Source organism: Trichoderma gamsii (genome assembly GCF_001481775.2).
Source record: "Trichoderma gamsii strain T6085 chromosome Unknown Scaffold_97.2, whole genome shotgun sequence".
Lineage (NCBI taxonomy): Eukaryota > Fungi > Ascomycota > Sordariomycetes > Hypocreales > Hypocreaceae > Trichoderma > Trichoderma gamsii.
The window spans coordinates 1-19,381 of record NW_020171434.1 but is presented as its reverse complement, the minus strand read 5'-3'; the positions used below and the strand labels follow the sequence as shown (position 1 = coordinate 19,381).

At 42.3% G+C, this 19,381-nt stretch overlaps 6 protein-coding genes across 6 annotated transcripts; 3 read left to right on the top strand and 3 right to left on the bottom strand.

The window, feature by feature from the left end:
• Window positions 1-271: 271 nt before the first annotated feature.
• On the top strand, window positions 272-903 carry TGAM01_v211127 (succinyl-CoA:3-ketoacid-coenzyme A transferase subunit A; the record flags this gene model as incomplete). Its single annotated transcript, XM_018811004.1, has 2 exons — window positions 272-712; window positions 772-903. 2 exons carry the CDS (start codon window positions 272-274, stop codon window positions 901-903), a joined length of 573 nt encoding a protein of 190 aa, XP_018655778.1.
• Window positions 904-1,636: 733 nt separating this feature from the next.
• On the bottom strand, window positions 1,637-3,012 carry TGAM01_v211126 (hypothetical protein; the record flags this gene model as incomplete). Its single annotated transcript, XM_024550996.1, has 2 exons — window positions 1,637-2,536; window positions 2,584-3,012. Coding segments are annotated over 2 exons (1,329 nt in total), but the record flags the coding sequence as incomplete, so codon positions are not given.
• A 914-nt stretch (window positions 3,013-3,926) lies between these two features.
• TGAM01_v211125 (hypothetical protein) lies at window positions 3,927-5,565 on the bottom strand (the record flags this gene model as incomplete). Its single annotated transcript, XM_018811006.1, has 4 exons — window positions 3,927-4,793; window positions 4,842-4,942; window positions 4,998-5,093; window positions 5,145-5,565. The coding sequence occupies 4 exons, from the start codon at window positions 5,563-5,565 to the stop codon at window positions 3,927-3,929; spliced, it is 1,485 nt and encodes a 494-aa protein (XP_018655780.1).
• Window positions 5,566-5,926: 361 nt separating this feature from the next.
• Window positions 5,927-7,370, bottom strand: TGAM01_v211124 (succinate semialdehyde dehydrogenase; the record flags this gene model as incomplete). Its single annotated transcript, XM_018811007.1, has 3 exons — window positions 5,927-6,376; window positions 6,508-6,542; window positions 6,599-7,370. 3 exons carry the CDS (start codon window positions 7,368-7,370, stop codon window positions 5,927-5,929), a joined length of 1,257 nt encoding a protein of 418 aa, XP_018655781.1.
• A 540-nt stretch (window positions 7,371-7,910) lies between these two features.
• On the top strand, window positions 7,911-9,017 carry TGAM01_v211123 (metallo-beta-lactamase superfamily protein; the record flags this gene model as incomplete). The annotated part of the gene is made up of 2 exons (XM_018811008.1): window positions 7,911-8,545; window positions 8,729-9,017. 2 exons carry the CDS (start codon window positions 7,911-7,913, stop codon window positions 9,015-9,017), a joined length of 924 nt encoding a protein of 307 aa, XP_018655782.1.
• Window positions 9,018-9,499: 482 nt separating this feature from the next.
• On the top strand, window positions 9,500-9,801 carry TGAM01_v211122 (glutathione S-transferase; the record flags this gene model as incomplete). Its single annotated transcript, XM_018811009.1, has 2 exons — window positions 9,500-9,733; window positions 9,787-9,801. The coding sequence occupies 2 exons, from the start codon at window positions 9,500-9,502 to the stop codon at window positions 9,799-9,801; spliced, it is 249 nt and encodes an 82-aa protein (XP_018655783.1).
• Window positions 9,802-19,381: the final 9,580 nt, after the last annotated feature.

Sequence of the window (19,381 nt, the reverse complement as noted above, 5' to 3'; positions counted from 1 at the left end):
AGCTAGCTTTCCTGGCTTTCCTTGTTTAGTGAGCGTGGGCTTTTGATTGGTCAACGGATTATAGTTAATCCGTTCCGTCCTACCCTGTAGGCCCGTTGTGACGACCATAAGTGTTGGGTCGTGACAGTCTGCTAAGTCAAAGACTTAACTCGCTGCAGGAAAGATTGTTAGAGGCAATGGAGAGGGCGCATCTAAACGCCAACGTATTGCCCGCCGTGCTGCCAAGGAACTTTTGGACGGCATAGACGCAAACCTGAGTATTGGGTTACCTATGGCTGTGGCTATTTTCGTTGACCCGTCTATTGAGGTCCACTTGCAAAGCGAGAATGGAATTCTTGACCTAGGGCCGTATCCAGTGGAAGGTTCTGAAGATGCAGACTTGATTAATGCTGGTAAAGAGACTGTTACCTTAAAACCAAGAGCAGCGGTATTTGGCTCCGAAGAAAGCTTGGGGATAATTCGCAGCGGTAGAATCAATCTGACTATTGTTGGGGCTATGCAAGTGTCCGCCAATGGTGATTTGGCGAACTGGATGCTGCCTGGTAAGGTGAAGGGCTTTGGAGGAGCCATGGATTTAGTATCAAATCCCACTAAAACAAAGGTTGTTGTTGTAACGGAGCATACAGATAAGAAGGGCAATGCGAAGATTGTGCCTCGCTGCGCATTCCCTCTTACAGGTAAAGGCTGTGTATCAAGAATTATCACAGATTTGGTAAGTTACTTAACTGGCCTTACTATCGATTTGAGAATCATGACTGACTATAGAACAAGGCCGTTTTTGATGTTGAATTTGCCAAGGGTCTTACGCTTACAGAGATTGCGGATGGCGTGACGGTAACTGAGATCAAGGCCAAGACAGCATCGCCGTTTATAGTTAGCAAGGATTTGAAACCAATGCTATAAGGGGGAGGGGGGGCATGAAGTGATAATTTATTTCTCAGATTGTTTAAGAATTCAAATAGAGAGAAGAGATAGCAAATGACATATACGCCATAGAAAATTTGCGAAAGAGTATCTCAATGTCGCTTTATGCTCAATGCAAGCGGGCCAATCATCTTATGGCCGTCTCGTGCTACATATAAGAATGAAAGCCTCAGGCTACCTATCCAACATGATACCATGCAAAGTAAAAGTAACTGAACTGACCTTTTCGGCACTTGACGCAATTTGATAGTAAATCCACCAAAACACCGACATGTCCAATGTAAGAGGTCGCTGGTCTAATCCTAACCAAGCACATCTCTATCTTGGTTCCTATGAAGCAACCATCTATTTTTCTCATATGCTATATATATGTTCAGTGTGTATTTTCATAGAGTCTTTGACTTCTCTTCTTAATAGCCGTTATCACAACCTATCGCCTTTACAGCATGAGACTCTTATATTCCTAAGCCACCACCGGTAGCCAATGTCGAACAGGTGATCACAATTGAGGCGATATACGCTCGCCATTTATACATGATCTCGTTCCTGTGGATCATGTATTTGAAGCGGCTGGATGGTTTCTTGAACGCCATTCGTAACCGAGCCTTTCTGTCAGGGAAGCAAATAACTAGAATGGTTGATGAACCAAAGAAGACTACTATGCGAGAATATTAAATATATATATTTACTTTTGATCAAAATCCCGTCTAGGTTACAGTTTCGCTCGCAACTGCTTTGCTAGTATTATTGCTTTTGGCTCCATAAACGTCAGCATGCTCTCTAGATAACCCTCTCTCTGTAGGCCGCTCCCTTTTTGGCCCCCAAACGGCATAAAATCCCCTTTTGTCGGGCCTGTGCAATTGACCCCTACTGTGCCTGCTTGCAGCTTCAAGGAGACTCTGTGCGCTCGATTTAGATCATTCGTGTACACCGAGGCGTATAAGCCGTACTCGCTATCATTAGCCTTCTCAACAGCTTCTTCTTCCGTCTCGAACGAATTAATGACAGCTACAGGCCCGAAAATCTCCTCTTTCATGATTTTCGCATTCTCTGGGACGCCTGTGAAGACTACAGGCCTGATAAAAAAGCCCGGAGCGGGCTCCTCTTTTGTTACCAACTTGCCCGTCTTCTTGCCTTCCTCAATATATCGCTTCACGGTATTATACTGGATTTTATCCGCCTGCGGCCCATGGTTTACTTGGGGATCCATCGGGTCACCTAGCCGAACAGATTCCAACGCTTTTTGGAATTTCTCAATAAAGATCTTCTTGATGCTTTGCTGCACGTAAATGCGTGAGTTTGCCATGCAATTTTGGCCGCTGAGGAACTGGATGCTATGTGCGGTGTCTTTTGCTGCATCCTCGATATTGGCGTCTTCAAAAATGATTGCGGGTGACTTGCCGCCGAGTTCGAGAATTAGATTCTTGAGGTTGGAATTGGCAGCTGCTACGCTAATATCTTTTCCGGTGCGCATGGAGCCGGTAAATGACAGGGCTCGTACATCCATATGCGATGCAAGCGCTTTTCCTGAATTTGGGCCGTGGCCGGAGAGAACATTGAGGACACCGGGGGGGAAGCCGGCTTCTTTTGCGAGACGAGCAACATACAGAGACTGTGTATGTCTTAGCATGCAAACAAAAGACTTTAAGGGAAACTTACTGTTAAGGGCGCTTTCTCGCTGCTCTTGACAACGACTGTATTACCTGCGGCCAATGCAGGTGCCACCTTCTTACTAAAGAAAATAAGAGGTGCATTCCAAGGAATAATCACCGCAACAACACCTACTGGCTGCATCACAGTTAACACTGAATGCTTCTCATCCATTGGGCTTGTACGTCCTTGAGGGCATGGCGCCTGAGAGAAGTAGCGGAAACATTCGGAACCCTTAGCCGCATCGAAGTAGGTTGACTTAGGCCGACCAATACACTCAGCCTCCAGGTCCCCCAAAGGTCCTTCGGCTTCCTTGATCGCATCAGCGAGCCGCGCGAGATATCTGCCTCTTGCAAGCCAAGAGAGCTCCGACCATGGCTCAAGGGCGGTTTTCGCTGCGGATACAGCAAAGTTTACGTCCTGGTCTGACGCTTCGTGTACTGTTTGATCATGTTATTAGAATACAGTACTATATTTATCGAAAGCACATGAAACACAAGCTGAAAAGGAGTATATAAGATCTGGTAAGGGAAACATGCCTTTGGCGAAAACTTTACCGGATCTTGCGGACAATAGGTCAAAGGTCTCATTGTTAGATGATGGTCGAAACTATGGCGTGTGAGCGAGCAGACAGAGACAATATCAGTTAGTACATACCTCGTTGTTAATAAAAAGCCGTGTTTCAACAGAGCTGGAATCCATTTTCTTTTGTTAGCACTTTTACTTAGATCCAAGGATGATAGTAAATCTGATGAAGATGCTTGTTTTGCTTGTTGCAGAGTAACAATGGAAAAAGTAGGCCGTTATTCAGTCATGAAAGTGGCTGCTGCTAGAATGTCAATGCATGCTGGTTTGACCGGCACGATGCGCGACGCTAATAACATTGTAGTTAGGCCATAACTGCTCGACTACGGTTGTACGTCCTACGTAACCTCACTCGGAGCAAGAATCGCATTTGGAGGCACTTGCAGATTGTCGTGGGTCGCATGGGACAGTATACACATCCAACGACCTTCAGTAACCAGTAACAGCATATGCTCCGTACGTATAGTTTCAGGAAGCTTGTGCGCTAGGGACCAACCGCATAAGTAGGTGGCTAATCTGGGTTATTATGGTCCCCAGCCCTTCTCTGACCCACTTCATTGTTGGATACCATATATTGCAATGCAACCTCCGTAACGGAAATGGCAACCGCCATATATTCCAGGCAAAGTATCACCTGTATATTACTATTGATACATAGTCTCCGGTTATGAGGGTAATACATACAGTAACCAAGTAAGTACCTAGTATGAAGAACTAACTCTATGTGGGTGCTATCCGTGCCGCAAGCTGCTACATTGTACATGTACCTATAGCACATACTCTATGGCCTTAGTATTACCACTCTGATTCTCTCGAACAACCCGTCTATTATGCCAAGCCAATGCCCCTACTACCAAAATGATACTCACAACGGCTAGCGCCGCGAATCCAACACCCGTGGCAAATCCTGTAGGGTATTTGGGTGCCTGCTTCGAGATAAACACATTGCTCGCCACGAAATTCGCGCAGTTGCCCATACCCAGCTGAACAGCGCTCGCAATGGCCTGCTGAGGGCGCCCGCGTAGGTTGCTGTTGAGCCAACCGATTAAAATTGGGAACTGCATGAAGGAGCCGAAAGCAAGAATGTACAGCGCAAAGTAACGGACGGCGGGTGGCTGGACCTGGGCGTATTGGATACACCAGCCAATAAGGGCGAAAATTGCTCCGACAAGCACGAATGGCCAGCGGAGAGATAGTTTTCCAGAGGCATAAGAAGTCGACAGAGTGACAACAATACCGACCATCCAGACGGGGATACTCATGACCTGAGCTCGCGAGGCGCTCCAGCCGAGCTGAGCAAGGATAGTTGGGGTAAAGGACGAGATGGAAGCAGCGCCCATGTCGGCACAAAAGTAAATGAGGGTAAAAGACCAGATTTTCCAGTCGGTGAGCACTTTCAGCCAATTGATTCCATTGAAGTCAACCCTCTCCTCACCACGATCGTCGTACAGGCGGGCGAGGAGTAGGCTTCGTTCATCTGCACTGAGAAATGTAGCATCTTGCGGGAAGGCTGGAATGATAAACCAAGAGGCGAATGCGAAAACAATGGTAAAAAGGCCCTCGATGATGAAAATCCAGCGCCAAGCCTCATAGCCACGCACTCCGTCCATGTGCTGAATGGCATATGCGAGAAGCTGTGCGCGTTAATGATGGCACAGTGAGACAGGAGATATAAGACATACGCCACTGAAAGCGCTTCCGAGCAGAGCAAAGCAAATAAAGTATGAGAAGCGAATGTTAAACTCGCTGCGTCTGTAGTATTGCCCAATCAAAAGAGCAGCCCCTGGAAACATCAGCTGCTAGACTCTTAAAAAGACCACGCGTGCATTGATGTATACCTGGTGGCAACCCAGCTTCCATAGTGCCCATGATGAATCTACAAGTAAGCAGACCACCGTAGCTTCTTGTGAGTCCCTGACACATCGATACAACGCCTAAGTCCCGTCAAAAAGTACATCTTGAAGTTCTCAGTTTCCGGAGCATACCGAGTATCAACATTGCTCCCGCAAGCCACTGATTCGGCTTGATCTTATTTAAGCTCATAAACAAATTGCTCGGGATCTCGACGATCACGAAAGGCAGGTAAAATATCCACAGGCAAGTGTTAAACCCCGTCGCTGGCATATGGAGCGACGTCTCGAGCCCGAACAATCGCGCGTTAGCGATGTTCGAGCGATCCAAGAAGGATACAAGGTAAAGGCATCCCAGGATCGGAATCAAGCGGGTGTCGCACTTGAAGAGTAGTCGCCGAGCTGCCTTAGACTTGTTGTAGGACTCTGTGTTGGGGTCGGTCGCAGGATCTGAATCATCAAGGACGGCTGTCCTTTGAGCATAGACATAGATATTCTTCTCGTTGTTTCCTAGCACATCAGCCATTGCTTCGTTGTCATTCAATACTGGCGTCATGATTGTTGGATTTGGAGGATTAGAGGAGCGATGGATAGGAGAAGTTCCTCTAGTGCAGCTAGAATTAAACAACGGATTTCGGACTTTACCCTTTGGCAAGACTCTGAGTGGAGCCCAACCTACATACTATTCAATGTATAGGGCAGATATTTTGTTGTTGCATTGCTAAAAAGTTGCATGTATTAGTATATTCTAGGCTTGTGGCCGCAAATGACCCTGGACCGGAAGGCCTCAGCCGACCCTAGTTGATAAGCCAGTAGTTCTACCCCTGCCTTGTGTTGCGGTTACAACCATATGGTCCATGTTGATCACTCATATGCAGCCCTTGTTGAAATACATGTATAGTGGATAACCCAGCCTATTACAATGCTAATGTAATAGCCTTAATATCTGTGTATTCCTCCATTGCATGGATAGATCCTTCTCTTCCTAGACCACTGTCCATAACGCCCCCAAACGGTTGCTCAATAGCACTGATTGACCCAGTTTGAGCGCCTATCATGCCGGCTTGCAATGCTTCAGCCACTCTGAGAAGGCGAGATATATTTCCCGTGAAAACATAACCTGCCAAGCCAGTTCTAACAGCATTGGCCAGGGAAATGGCCTCTTCTTCTGTGTCAAAAGTTGAGATAGCCACCAAGGGACCAAAAATCTCTTCGCAGCTGACCTGCATCGTTGAGTTTACACCTGACAGCACACTGGGAGGATAGTAGGTTGAACCCTCTTGGTACGTGTCGGGTGTAAGTAAAGTAGCACCGTTTGCCAGTGCGTCGCCTGGCAGCAGTCTAATTTTGTGTGCTCCTACCTTCGCCTATAGAGGTCCAAGAGTGGTGTCCTTTTCCCACGGAGACCCCAGCTGCACTTTGTCCGTGATGGCTGCCAGGAGCTTTTCGGTAAATTCTTTTTCGATTCCTTTAGTACTCGGTTGGCAGAGATACAAACCTGTCCAGCAGAGTTAAACTTGCAAGCGAGCAGCTCTAACCGGTTACATTAGTAACGTGTAGTTTGAGAAGATTCGCAAAGTGGAACAAACCTTTCAATGCAAGATTTAGGTCCGCATCTTCAAATACAACAAATGCTGCGTTGCCGCCCAGCTCCATAGTGATTTTCTTCAGGTTTGCGCCGCATCTTTCGCCTAGATATCTGCCCACAACAGTTGAACCGGTAAATGTAACATGACGAACCAGCGGATGCGAGTAGAAGAGCGAGCCAACCGTAGCTGCACTGTCTGACGAACTTGTCAACATGTTATAAACGCCCGGCGGAAAGCCTGCTCTCTGACACAATTTGCTGAGAGCAATGGCGCAGAGGGGTGTCTCTGGGGTAGGTTTGTGGACGATTGTACAGTCTACCGCTAGAGCCGGTGCAATCTTCTTGAGGACACCGGAATAGGGAGAGTTCCAAGGCGTGATGGCGCAGACAACACCGACAGGTTGGCGAATCGTCCAGATTCTGTTCTGGCCACCATTCCCAGAGTTGGGTATCGTCTCGCCGCCACATCCTTGCTCGGCGAGGTTGGAGAACCAGTCGAGACAATTGGCAGCGTAGGTGAGAGATTTGACTGACTCTGTAAACGGCTTACCAAGCTCTAAGGTGCAGATGGCAGCCAAGTCTTGAGTTGACTCACGCACACCTTGTGCCCAATTCCTGAGAAGCTTGCCCCGAGCTGAAGGTGTGAGACGCTTGTAGGAAGTGAAAGCCGCGTGCGCTGCATCAATTGCATGCTCGTAGTCTGCAGTGCTGCAATCTGATACATATGCCAGGACTTTCTGGTCTGCAGGGTCTACAGCTGGTGTTAGGCTCATTCTATTTTGTCAGGCCACCGCATCAAGTACAATTAATCATCTTCTACAGCGAACATCTTGTCGTCCACTGAGCTCCACCACTCGCCCCCTACAAAGAATTTGAGATCTAGAAGAGAAGCATCTCGGAACTATTGTTGTTTACATTAGCTCAATCCGGGTATGATCGAAAGATTTGGGGTGCCTGTCCTACCGTGTACGGTATCTCTTTGTTTAGAATTGATGAAGCCATGTCTCAAACTTTTTCCACGGTATGTCACCCGGCTGATGTAACAAGAATTCTCTTCTGATCTACGCGCTGAACTTTGTTCCTAGAAGCTCGTTTGAAGTGTTGCTTCTCGGTCGTATTTATCGGCTGCTCTGAGCTGAGAAACTCCGCTTTTAGTAACCTAATGTGCTTTATGAAATAAGGAAGTAATTACTACCGTGCTCCAATTGTCTGTGAATCAGCGGAATTTCGTTAGATTTGAAGCATCATTTACAGCACATTAATAGCAAGAACCAACATCAGGTATCACAAACTTACTCAGATCAATTGAAACAATGCCTGCATCTTCTCCTTCGACTTTACCGGCGGGCCATGTGTCGGTAAATGTCGCCTTTGTTAGCAATGCTTTGCTTTCTGGACTCCTAATGTCGCGCTTCTCGAAGCCCAACATTCGTGGAATGGAAACACTTCAACCAATTCCTAGTTCCTCCTACTTCATCGAGCATCCTTCCGGCAGGCGACTGATGTTTGACCTTGGTCCGCGCAAAGATCTGGAGAATTTATCACCAATGTTATCCAAACGTATGGCGAAGGGTGGGTGGCAGGCAGAAATCACACAGGAAGTACCGGAAGCTCTACAGCAACATGGTATACCAATCGAGAGTATTGAAAATGTGATCTGGAGCCACTGGCACTGGGATCATGTCGGTAACATGTCTAAGCTTCCCCAAAGCATTGGTCTGGTTGTCGGGCCTGGCTTCACCAAGGCAATGGTTCCGGGCTATCCCGAGAATCCCAGCAGTCCAATACTAGAGTCAGATTACTCAGGCCGAATGCTGATCGAGCTGAACGACTTCGGCTTGACTGTCGGCGGCCTCCCGGCTTATGACTATTTTGGGGACGGCTCGCTCTATATTTTGTCTACACCCGGACATGCCACTGGCCACTTATCGGCATTGGCACGCACATCGTGTGAAACTTCCAAGGTGATGATACCTTTTTGTTAATGGGTGGTGATTGCTGCCATCACATGAGCCAGCTACGCCCTTCTTGTCTTGGTGCATTGCCTTGCAGTGTCAGATACTCCATTAACTCGGAGACATCTTATCCACATCAAGATAACAATGCTTCGTGGACCACTATTTTTCTGTAGCGAAGGCGCGAATAGTCCCTTTGCAGGCATATCTGACCACTTGAACGGTGAGAGTGCAGCTTCCGATCCTGCTACCGCCATGGCTTCCCTCCAGATGTTGCAGCAGCTGGATAAAGATAATGGAAATGTCTTCTTTACTGTTGCCCATGATAAATTCTTGTTAGAGGTGGTTGGACTTTTTCCGAAGTGGGCAAATGAGTGGAGGAGCAGAGACTGGGCAAAGCAAGCAAGATGGTTGTTCTTGAGGGATTTGGCGGAGGAGAAAGGGTTGATCACAGCGAACACTTAGAGGAATCTCATTTTGGAGATGTATATAATGGTTGTCTAATCTTGTGAGAGACTTTCTGTGATAGCCCTAGCGTCGAACTGTAAGAAATGCACGGGGAGCATGTATGTTTCGCAGCTAGCGAGACTCTGAGTTCAATGCCGGTACGTGCATTTCTGTAGGGAGCTCAGGGTTGACCTGAGACAACGGGGCGTTGCTGAGAAACCGGGCATGAAATTTGTCCGCAGACTCTATGAATTTAACCAATAACTATCGAAAGCGAACTTCCAGGCCAATATTCTAAAACCAGGAGTCTAGCTATAACAGTCATGACCGAATATATACTATCATTAACCGTTTTGGCCTGGACAATAGTTCCACAAGCGCCGTGTCTGGCGAGAGGGCTTGGCACAGAACGAAAGGAGTCCTTCCGATGGAATTGAGTACTAGTATTGGTATCTCGCCCTGCAAACTCAATATATCGCGACGAGGTGACAATTGCAATCATGGCATCTCCAACTCTTCAAGGCGGAGAAGAACAAATCAACAACGATATCTACTATCTTTACTACTGGCCTGGTCTACCGGGCCTTAGCGGGTTTATAGGGCTGGTCCTTGAGCAGGCAGGGGTCAAGTACTTCAATGTGGCCTTACAACAAGACGCCCTGAAGCAGTGTATGGATCTCATTACGCCATCCGAGACATGGTCCGCTGGCGACACAGCCAACCTTGCTGTCGTGGTAAAATGCCGTGTGCGGACAAGCCTTTATGGAATTTTACTTTAATGTGATAGATCCGACAAATGTAGAAAATCATCTGTACGGCATTGGAGACCATTCGAAGCGGACCTGCTCGTCACTGGAGATCGAGATTATCGGATCGCAAATAGGAAGCAGCATTCGCCGCATTTGTAGGTACTGCAGCTGCAGGATGATAGGCGGTATAAGCATATGCGAGAAGCTGGCGTGATTGTGACCAAATTGGCAACGGGAATCAGAGTGTCCTTTGGGCTCTATAATAGCGTGATAGATATCGATGGGTTGGCAGATGTTCTCAGAGCTGGCATAACCCAAGGGACTCCATTGACATAGAGCGAAGTCTTGAGAGAAAAGAGGGTGTTCTTGATGAGCTAGCGGCCGTTACTTTAGGGAAGTACTGGATAAACTTGACTTATGACGATGGATTGTGTTTGGTCTATTATGGTGACATGATAGTGAGGCGTAGCCGCATCTGGTTGGCGAGGATCTATGTCCCGAGCACTCGCCCCGCGCCTGTGTAAGGTACTCTTCTTCTTCCGGTGTACCAAGTATACTAATGACACGAATAGCCTGTAAAAAAGCGTAGACGAGAACAAGGGGCGAATGCCGCAGATCGTACCCAACGCGGTAGGTGCGTACGAAATGTTCTGGGCTGAGGTGATGCAGAACTGGCATGAGGAGTTTCGCTCAATCTGTTGATGCCCTGCGATGGCGTTATCGTAATTCAAGGCGATACGGGCACTGTGATAGAACAAGCTAACCAGATTAATGGTACATCTGCCCTTTGATCGGATGATAAACTTACTGAACCGCCATTAGCCCTGGCACTGCGTTGAGGTTGGTCATGTCCCAGCGAGTTCATTTCAAAATTTGGCAGAGACCTGTGCCACCGTAATAATTCTAGATTGAGTTTGTCCAGATTGGATCTACGAGAGATGGCATCCTAGTTGATTTGAATAAGACAGAGACGCTCATCATGCTCTCTACGATTCGAGATAAACGTATCTGCTCCTGGACAAAAGGTATGTTAGAGTGCCCCTCATGGCGTCATCACCGCAGACTCCGAAGCCCACAGGGCGCCAATACTTGCGGGTCCATCGCTGTCAGGTACAGGTCAGGCCACATGCGTTCAAAATCAGGTAAAGCTGTCTCAGGGCAATATCTTCAATACATAGACTACAACTGCGTCGTACACAAGGTGAACTGTTTGGCCTAGGATGAGGCTGATGAGCCTACCGGAATTACAGCAGCCCCAGTATATGCGTCGGTGAATCTCGCTGTCTTCATAAGTGCTGAGTGAGGCATCATGAGGCACCCAATTATCTGGGTAACGCTGGAATCCAAGTTCCTGTGCCATGTAGAAGGCAATCTCAGAGAAATTCTAGCTTCTGGATAGGCTACCTCGGCCAATAACGTAGAAAGCGAGACATAGAAACATTTGAACTGTAGGAATCGATGGCTTTGATAAGTTTATATAAATAACTAAGAAGCTGCATTAAAATATACAAGGGACTTACTAATATTAAGCTATACCTCTTGTAAGCACTTAAATAGCTTTGTGTGACGTCCTGACCTATACTATTGTACTTAGGTATAGGGTAGGTTCCCAATCTATAAACTAAGGCGTTAGTTTATATTAGTAAAGAGATGCGAGGGATTTAATAAGCAGAGTAATTATATAGTTAATAAGGTTATAAATAATTAATTTAATTATTATTTAAAAGTGCTATATTAATAATTAATTATTTAAGTTTTATTTAATAAGTGTAATAAATAATTCTTATATAGTAAGTTATTTTAAGTGGCTTATAATCTTAATTATAATCCTTTAAAATAGCTTACTTTAGTGTTTATAATTTATTTTAAGTAGCTTATAGTATAAAATATAATCCTCTCTTAATTAGTTTATTAGTTTATAGTATTTTTATAGGTATATATTTTATAATTATTAGGTTATAATATAATATCCCCTTTTTGTTAATTTTATCCTTAAGGCTAAATGTGCATTAGCTTTATAATTTATAAGTATATTATTCTCCTTATATCTTATATTTTATAATTTAATTCCTTAAATAATATTATAATAACTAATAGAGTGTTTAAGCTAATTTCTTATAAAACTTATAAGTGTAATATTCTTATATTATTTATTCTTTTTTATAGTTTTAATTTAAATATATTATATACTTATTATTTTTAGAAGAAAGTTCCTTATTATATAATAAAGGATTTTTCTTATTATTATAAATATATTAAATATAGCTATTTTTATAATAGTATTCTAGTAGCTTTTTCTTATAGGTAAGCTTAATTCCTATAAAATATTTAAAATGCTAATGTGTTTATAATAATAAGGATATTAGATTAGTAAAAAAGATTAAAAATAGAGGAAAAGGCTGTGGGTAAAGCCCTAGAGTCTTTTTAAGCTTAGTTAACTAATTTATAAGCTAAACTATCTAAAGCTATAAATTAGCTATTTTAGATTTATTATATTAAAAGTAAAATAAAAGAGTATAGTAATAAATTAATGCATTAAGGGATATAGGAGTTAAATAAAGAAAATAAAGTAATAAGTAATTTTTAATATATAAGGGTTCTGTGACGAACCGTACACTAGATAGTTAGTAATACAAGGGCTTCCCAAGGGACAAACCTAGAGTTTAGTTCTGGGTTTATATTGGCGGAGCGATTAGGAGATCTTCGGGCAATGTAAACAGTAATAACAAATGTCACTAGATAGTAGGCAGTGCAGAGTGTGTTGCAATCTTGATTCTGTGTTAACAACTGGCTATCTAAGTTATTTAAATGAGTGTGGTGAAGTGAACTTATATATTTAGTTAAGGTTTCTGGATTGTAGTGGAAAGCTGTCTTTCCTAGCTTTCCTTGGTGTTAAGGAAAGCTAGCTTTCCTGGCTTTCCTTGTTTAGTGAGCGTGGGCTTTTAATTGGTTAACGGATTATAGTTAATCCGTTCCGTCCTACCCTATAGGCCCGTTATAATAACCATAAGTGTTAGGTTATGACACAATACTCCCTCCTTGTTAGTCTTATCCTTAAGACCTAGTTACGTTATTATATAAGTATCCCTACCTGTCTTCCTTCCTAGGTGAGTTATTCCTTCCTTAGTTTTCTTCCTTTATTTTTATTATGGTTAAACGCAAGTGAGATAATAATAATACTTCCACGCGAAAGAAAGAGGAGTGTGAAGGTTTTGCTGACACTATACTAGAGAATTCCGTTCTTATTATAAAGTCGTGCACCTACTGCGAGTCTTAAGGTTATGAATGCGTTGCTTTAGAAGAGGATTCCCGTTGTTGTTTATCTTATGTAAAGAATTAGAAATCTTATTGTGAGGCTTTTGGTTTTACCCCTTAACAGATGCGAAAAGTCGCGTCTTATTATTTAAAACTGAATAAGGAGCTCGAGGAAGCTGAAGAGGCTTGGTTGGAGCTTAGTGCGAAGGTTAAATGTCTTTGTACCCAGAAACGAGAGTGGTCAAGGAGGATAGAACGTGCGATTGCGCGGGGGCTGGATAATTTGGAGGAATTGGAACGGGTTAAGCGCGAGGAACGCGAAGCGGAGGCCGCTTATTAGGTTGCCCTGTTGGCGCCTAATTTTACTGTCGGCCTGTCCCAGTCCGTTGACGCTGTTAATTGGTCTGCCTTCGAACTGGACCCGTTATTATTTCCACCCCTAGAGACTAATAAAATTCCCGTAGAATTGTCTGGGCGCTCCTCTTGAGTTCTTTTTCTAGAACCTAAGAGTTTTCATTGGAATCGTATCCTTTCTATCTGATGAGGTATTCTCATTCTCCTGTTTCTTCGTTTATTTGCATGCGAAGTAGTTTTTCAATTTTATATTCTTCTTCAATGTCTTAGATAATGATTTCGTTTATAATTGGTTCGCCTGTTTCCTTGTCCACTAGTGCTTTCTTAAGTAGTGATACGTGGAAAACGGCTGTTTTTAATCTTATGTTTTCAGGTAAGTCTAATTTATAGTTAACTTCGCTGATTTTCTTTAGAATTTTAAATGGTCTAAGTTTTCTGAAATCTAATTTATTACTTAGCCTGTTTATTCTGATGTTTAGCAATTTTTTGTTGCGTGAATGTTATAGTAGGTAGACTATGTCTCCCTCCTGAAGGGTTGGTCCCTTAATCCTTGTTTGGTTAGTGTATTCCTTTGTGCGCTGCCTGAAGAATTTAAGTTAAACTTTAAGTTCTTCCTGTAATTGGATTATATCTTCTGCAAGGATGCGTGCATTATCTGCATTTGGGCTATTGTAAGGTGGTTTGTAGGCTTCCGGTGTGAATCTGTAGTTGGCGTAGAACGGTGTAACTCCCGTAGTTTCCGTGGTGGAGCTGTTGTATTGCATTTGTGCGATTGGTAGCATTTCAACCCAGTTGTCTTGCTGGAGGTTAATGTAGCATTGTAAGTATGCTTTGATAACTTGATTTATTTGTTCTGTCTGTCTGTCTGTTTGTGGATGGAACGCGGTGCTTAGCTTGTGGTGAGTTCTAAGTTTAGCTATTAGTTCTTGCCAGAATTTAGATGCAAAGGTACTTCCTCTATCCGATATAATTTCTTTTAGCATTCTGTGTTTAGTGAATATATATCTTATGTAGAGATGCGCTAAATTTTCTGCTGTGTGCGATTTCTTATGTGGTAAGAAGTATGCTTGCTTTAAGAGTTTATCCATAACTACGAAAATACTGTCGAATTGTTTTCCGGTTAGTGGATCTTTTGACTTAGGCAAGTCAGTAATGTGGTTAAATGTAACTGTATTTTAATTTCTTTCCGGAACTAGGGTTAGTTGTAATGTTCTATATGGCCGATGCCTTTTGTCTTTTGTCTTCTTGCATATATCGCATTTCTTAATGACTTCTGAAATTTTATTTTTTATTCCTGGAAATTTGTAGTAGTGTATGGCGTGGTTCCAGGTAGTTCGGACACTACAGTGTACTGCCGCGATTATACTGCGATATAAGTCTTGGATTGCTTTTAATTATAGTTCCGGTGGTACTTAAATTTTTCCTTCCTATTTTAGTAAGCCTTCCTTAATGGTTGCTTCTTCCGGGAGTTCTTTTGGTTTTATGTTGGCTATATATTCCCTTATTTTGTTAAGGATAGGGTTGTGTTCTTTTATAACGAATAGGGTGTTAACTCGTATTTATTCATAGTTTCCTTGATGATTCTTCCTTAGAATCTGGGCTTCGAATTCTGGAATTTCTTTAAAGTGTTTTTCTTTTCTGCTTAGTGCGTCTGCTTATCTATTGGCAGTGCTGTCACAATGGATGAGTTTGTAGTTAAAGTCTAAGAGTGTCTTGAAATATTGTGTTTGTCGCGCAGAGAGTTTCTAAGTCTTAGTGAAGTACACGATGTTACGGTAGTCGGTATGGACCTTGACCTTGTACTTACTTCTTAAACAGTAGTGTCTCCATTCCTTGAATGCTTTAAGAATTGCTATGAACTCTTTGTTGTAGATGGGATATTGTAATTCTGGCCTATGTAGTTTTTGCGAGAAGAATACTACTGGATGATTTTTCCTATTTTTATCTTTTTATATTAGTACTCCTCCGATAGCGAAGTCTAATAAGTCTATTTTAATTTCCAATGGTTTGTTGGGATTGTATATGATGAGCATAGGTTTACTGAGGAGAGCGTTTTTGAGTTGTTTAAATGCTTCTTTTATTTCTGGCTTGTACGCGAGTTTCCTGTCTTTTGGTTTTTTCTTGCCCTTTTTGTTTTCTTTGAGTTGAGTGGCATTAGTGAGTGGCTTAGCGATTTTACTATAATTTCTAATGAATCTTTAATAGTAGTTCGCTAGGCCTAAGAAGCTTTGTATTTCTTTTTTTATTTCTGGAAATTCCCAGTCTTGGATTGCCTTAAGCTTATCTGGGTCCATTCGGACTTGTCCTAGTGAAATTAGGTATCCTAGGAATTTAACTTCTTGAACGTGGAAATAACATTTTTCTAATTCTACTAGGAGATTGGCGTCTTATAGTGTTTGTAGTACTTTGTGGATGTGTTCTTTGTGTTCTTTAAGGGTTTTCGAGAAGATAAGGATGTCGTTTAGGTATACAATCACGAAGTCGTTAATGTATGCTTGTAATATATAGTTGATTATTTATTGGAATGTTGCGGGTGCGTTGGTAAGCCCAAATGGCATGACTAAGCATTTGAATAGTCTGTAGCGTGTTCTAAACGCTATTTTCCATTTGTCCCCTTCGCGGATGTGAATTAGGTTATACGCTCCCTTGAGGTCCAAGGCAGTGAACTAATTTGCACCGGTTAGGCGGTCTTGAATTTCCGTGATGAGCGGCAATGGGGTTCGATCCTTAATTGTGATTTTGTTTAGCTGTCTATAGTTAATAACTAGTCTGAGTTTCCTATTTTTCTTTGGTATAAATATAATAGGGTATCCAGCTGGTGATGTGGATGGCCTAATGTGTCCTTTTTCTAACTGTTCTTGTATTTATTCTTGAAGTGTTTTGAGTTCTATTTCGCTGAGATTATAGATTGGAAAGGACTTTATTGTTTTTCTGTCTATAAGATTTATGTAATAATCCTATTGTGAGTGAAGCGGTTATACTGTTTCTAATGTTAGGTTAAATAATTTTCTATATTTCCTTTTATATTGTTGAGGTGCTTTTAGGAGAGTTTCTTTTAATTCTCTTAGTTTGTCTTTTTCTTTTGCTTTTAGTAAGGCTTTGTCTAGAGCTTGTAATTCTTTTTTCATTTGTTTAATAATTCAGTTAATATGTACTTGTTCTCCCTTGACTCTTCGGTGGTTATATTGAGGTGGTACTGGTGATTTTTCTGTATTGAATCTGACCTTTCTTTTAAGTTCTGTTTTTATTTTTTTTATTTTTTCTTTATTTTATTGTGTATAAGATTTTGTTTTTAGGTCTGTAGGCGCGTCTTTGCCTTCCTTGCCCTCTCTATGGCTTAGTTATAGCTCCGGGGTGACGTCTGTTTCCCAGAGTATTTCTTCAGTTCTCCAGTTGATTAGTGGGTTGCCTTGTTTCAACCAGGGGTGTCTAAGCAAAACGTCGCAGTTACCGAGAGGCATAATATTAAATTTGATAGTCTTAGTATAACTAGCAATTGTGATTGGGAGATAATTAGTCTTGTAATTGATTGTTGTCTTGGCATTGGGTGTAGTGACACTAGATATATATATAGGTTGTTTTTTCTTAGCGTATGGTAATCTAAGTAGGTTTACTATTTTGGGAGTGATGAGGTTGCGATCCACACTACTGTCTACGTATATTATAACTGGGGATTGATTGATGTATCCTTTAATTTGTAATTTTTTATTACTGCTTCTAATTAAGTTAATTTGGATGCTGTCCAAATGGGTTTAGTCCCATATAGCGCTTTGGTATTTCGCACACTATTAGCATTTTAATTCTTCGTTTCGATCTTTAATTAAACGGTGATATTTCTTAATTAGAGCTTTGTTCCCCTGACTTCGGTTTAAATGGTTCTTGAAGTTATAGCCTTTTTGTGCTAGCTTTTGGGTAATCCGATAAAATTAGCTTTTCTCTTCTCTGTGTATGCTACAGTATGCGATTATGCAGTCTAGGAAATGGTTTGTTGTGCATTCTTTATACTTGACTTGTTTTAGTTAATATTTGTGCTAGTCTTTTAATTTATTAAAGATATGTATTTGGCAGTATATGTTATTGCACTATTTCTAATTGTGTGTTTTATAGTCTTCGTCTAGGGCGTTAAGGAGGCTTTAAATAGGAACTTGGTTGTATGTATCCTTGAGGTTGATTTTGGTGAGCCTGATTTATTCCTAAGCCTCTTCTAGGGTTATCCTGCGAGGTGGGTTTTCGTTAAGGTATTATTGTCTTTCCTCTTGTCTTTTTTGTTCTTCTGCTTATTCCCTTAGAATATATATGCAGTTATGTTTAGGGTCGTAGGATCCGCAGGTGTAGCATCTATCGCAGTTGTGATCTAAATCTGTGGATTTATAAATCTCATATTTATATATATTTTTTCCTTGTGCTTTAATGTTGCAGATATGTGGTATGTTTATGCTGTTATAGTATGGGCTTCTTTAACATCCTGGGCATTTATGGTTTTCGTTTCTGGATTCGCATAGAGGGCATTTGTACTTTCCTGTATATTTTGGATATGTTATATTATGTTAGGGTTTTAGCGCGCTGTATTAGTGATATTTATTGCCGTTAGGATTGTTACTGTTGTATATGTCTTTAAAGGTAACTGGGGTTTTGTCCTTAGAGTCCTTTAATTTATTGTCCTCGCATGTGTGATTAATGTTCCATGAGCTGTAAGATGAGCATTTATAGAGTGTGTGAACGGAGTAAGGTTCTGTAGAGCTGCAGTTATTACATTGGGATATATCCCTTTTAGTGCTATTTCTGGTTGTGAGGGGCTTATAGTCTGATTTATTGGTATTGTAATTCTCGCAACTGTTGCAGTCGAAATCCCTTGGGTGAGGCTGCTTATAAAAATTAAGGGTGTTAATCTTAACGGTCTTATGAGATTTCCTGTTTTGTGGTTTCTTGGGGTAATATCCGGATCCCTCCTTGCTGTTTTTATGTATAAGATATGAATTGTTGTAGTAAGCTGTCTAGCTGAGGTGATTATGAGGTACTTCCGTGATTGTGTCTATCTGGATCTTATCTTTAGTGGTCTTGGATTTCTTTGTGTTTTTCTTAGTGTAGCAGTGGGCTTTGTCGTGGCCTTTCTTACCACAGAATCCGCAAGTTATCTTAGAGCGGCAGTCTGCTTCCTTATGGCCTTTCTTACCACAGGCGTTGCAGGTTCCGAGGAACTTCTTCCTGGTAACGTTATTGATATCCATTTTTCTAAGTCGGGTACTGTTGTCTTTTGTAATGTAGTTGTCTTGTTTCTTTCCTTGGTTGGCTTGAGGGTGGTGTTTGACTGGGTTTCCAGTCTTTTCTGCCTTTCTTTCTTGTTTTCTTTCCCACTGTCGGTTGTTGATTTTAATTGCTTCCTGAGTGAGGTTAGTGAAACTGACGGCCTGTCGGTCGGTCTTGTAAATTTTATCCTTGACTTCTGGCTTTAGACTGTAGTAGTATATTTCCTTCTTTAATTCTTTAGTCCAATTGACTTTAGTGAGTAGTTGGATGAACGTTGAAGTGTGTTTATAGCACGGGCCCTTCTGTCTGAGGTCCCTAAGCTTCTTTTTGGCTTCTTAAGCTTTGTTGGTGATTTTAAAGGATTTTTCCAATTGGTTTTTAAATTCTTTGTAGCTTTTAAACACATCCTTAGTAAGTTGTGTTTGCTGGTTAAGAGGTTTTTGTCTGTCCTTGAGGATTGAGCTGAACTAGTCGGTGGCAGCACCTTCCATTTAGGTTCCTGCGAAACGGATGCGAGTTTCATACTTATCTGCTAAGAAGGTGTTTGGAAAATAGTACTTGAAGTAGGTTTGTAGGTTATATTGGAATTTGCGAAGTTTAGTGGTGTCTCCGTTGAATTTGGTTGGTTGTTTAGGTTTCAGAGTTCTTCCTAGTTCTGGTTTAGTGTTGTCTGCCGGAGCAGGTACTATTGGTGCCACGGCGGGGGCTATAGCAGGTGCTACAGCTGGAGCTACAGCGGGCGTAACCGCTGGTGGATTGTGCAGTTGCTGCTGTAGG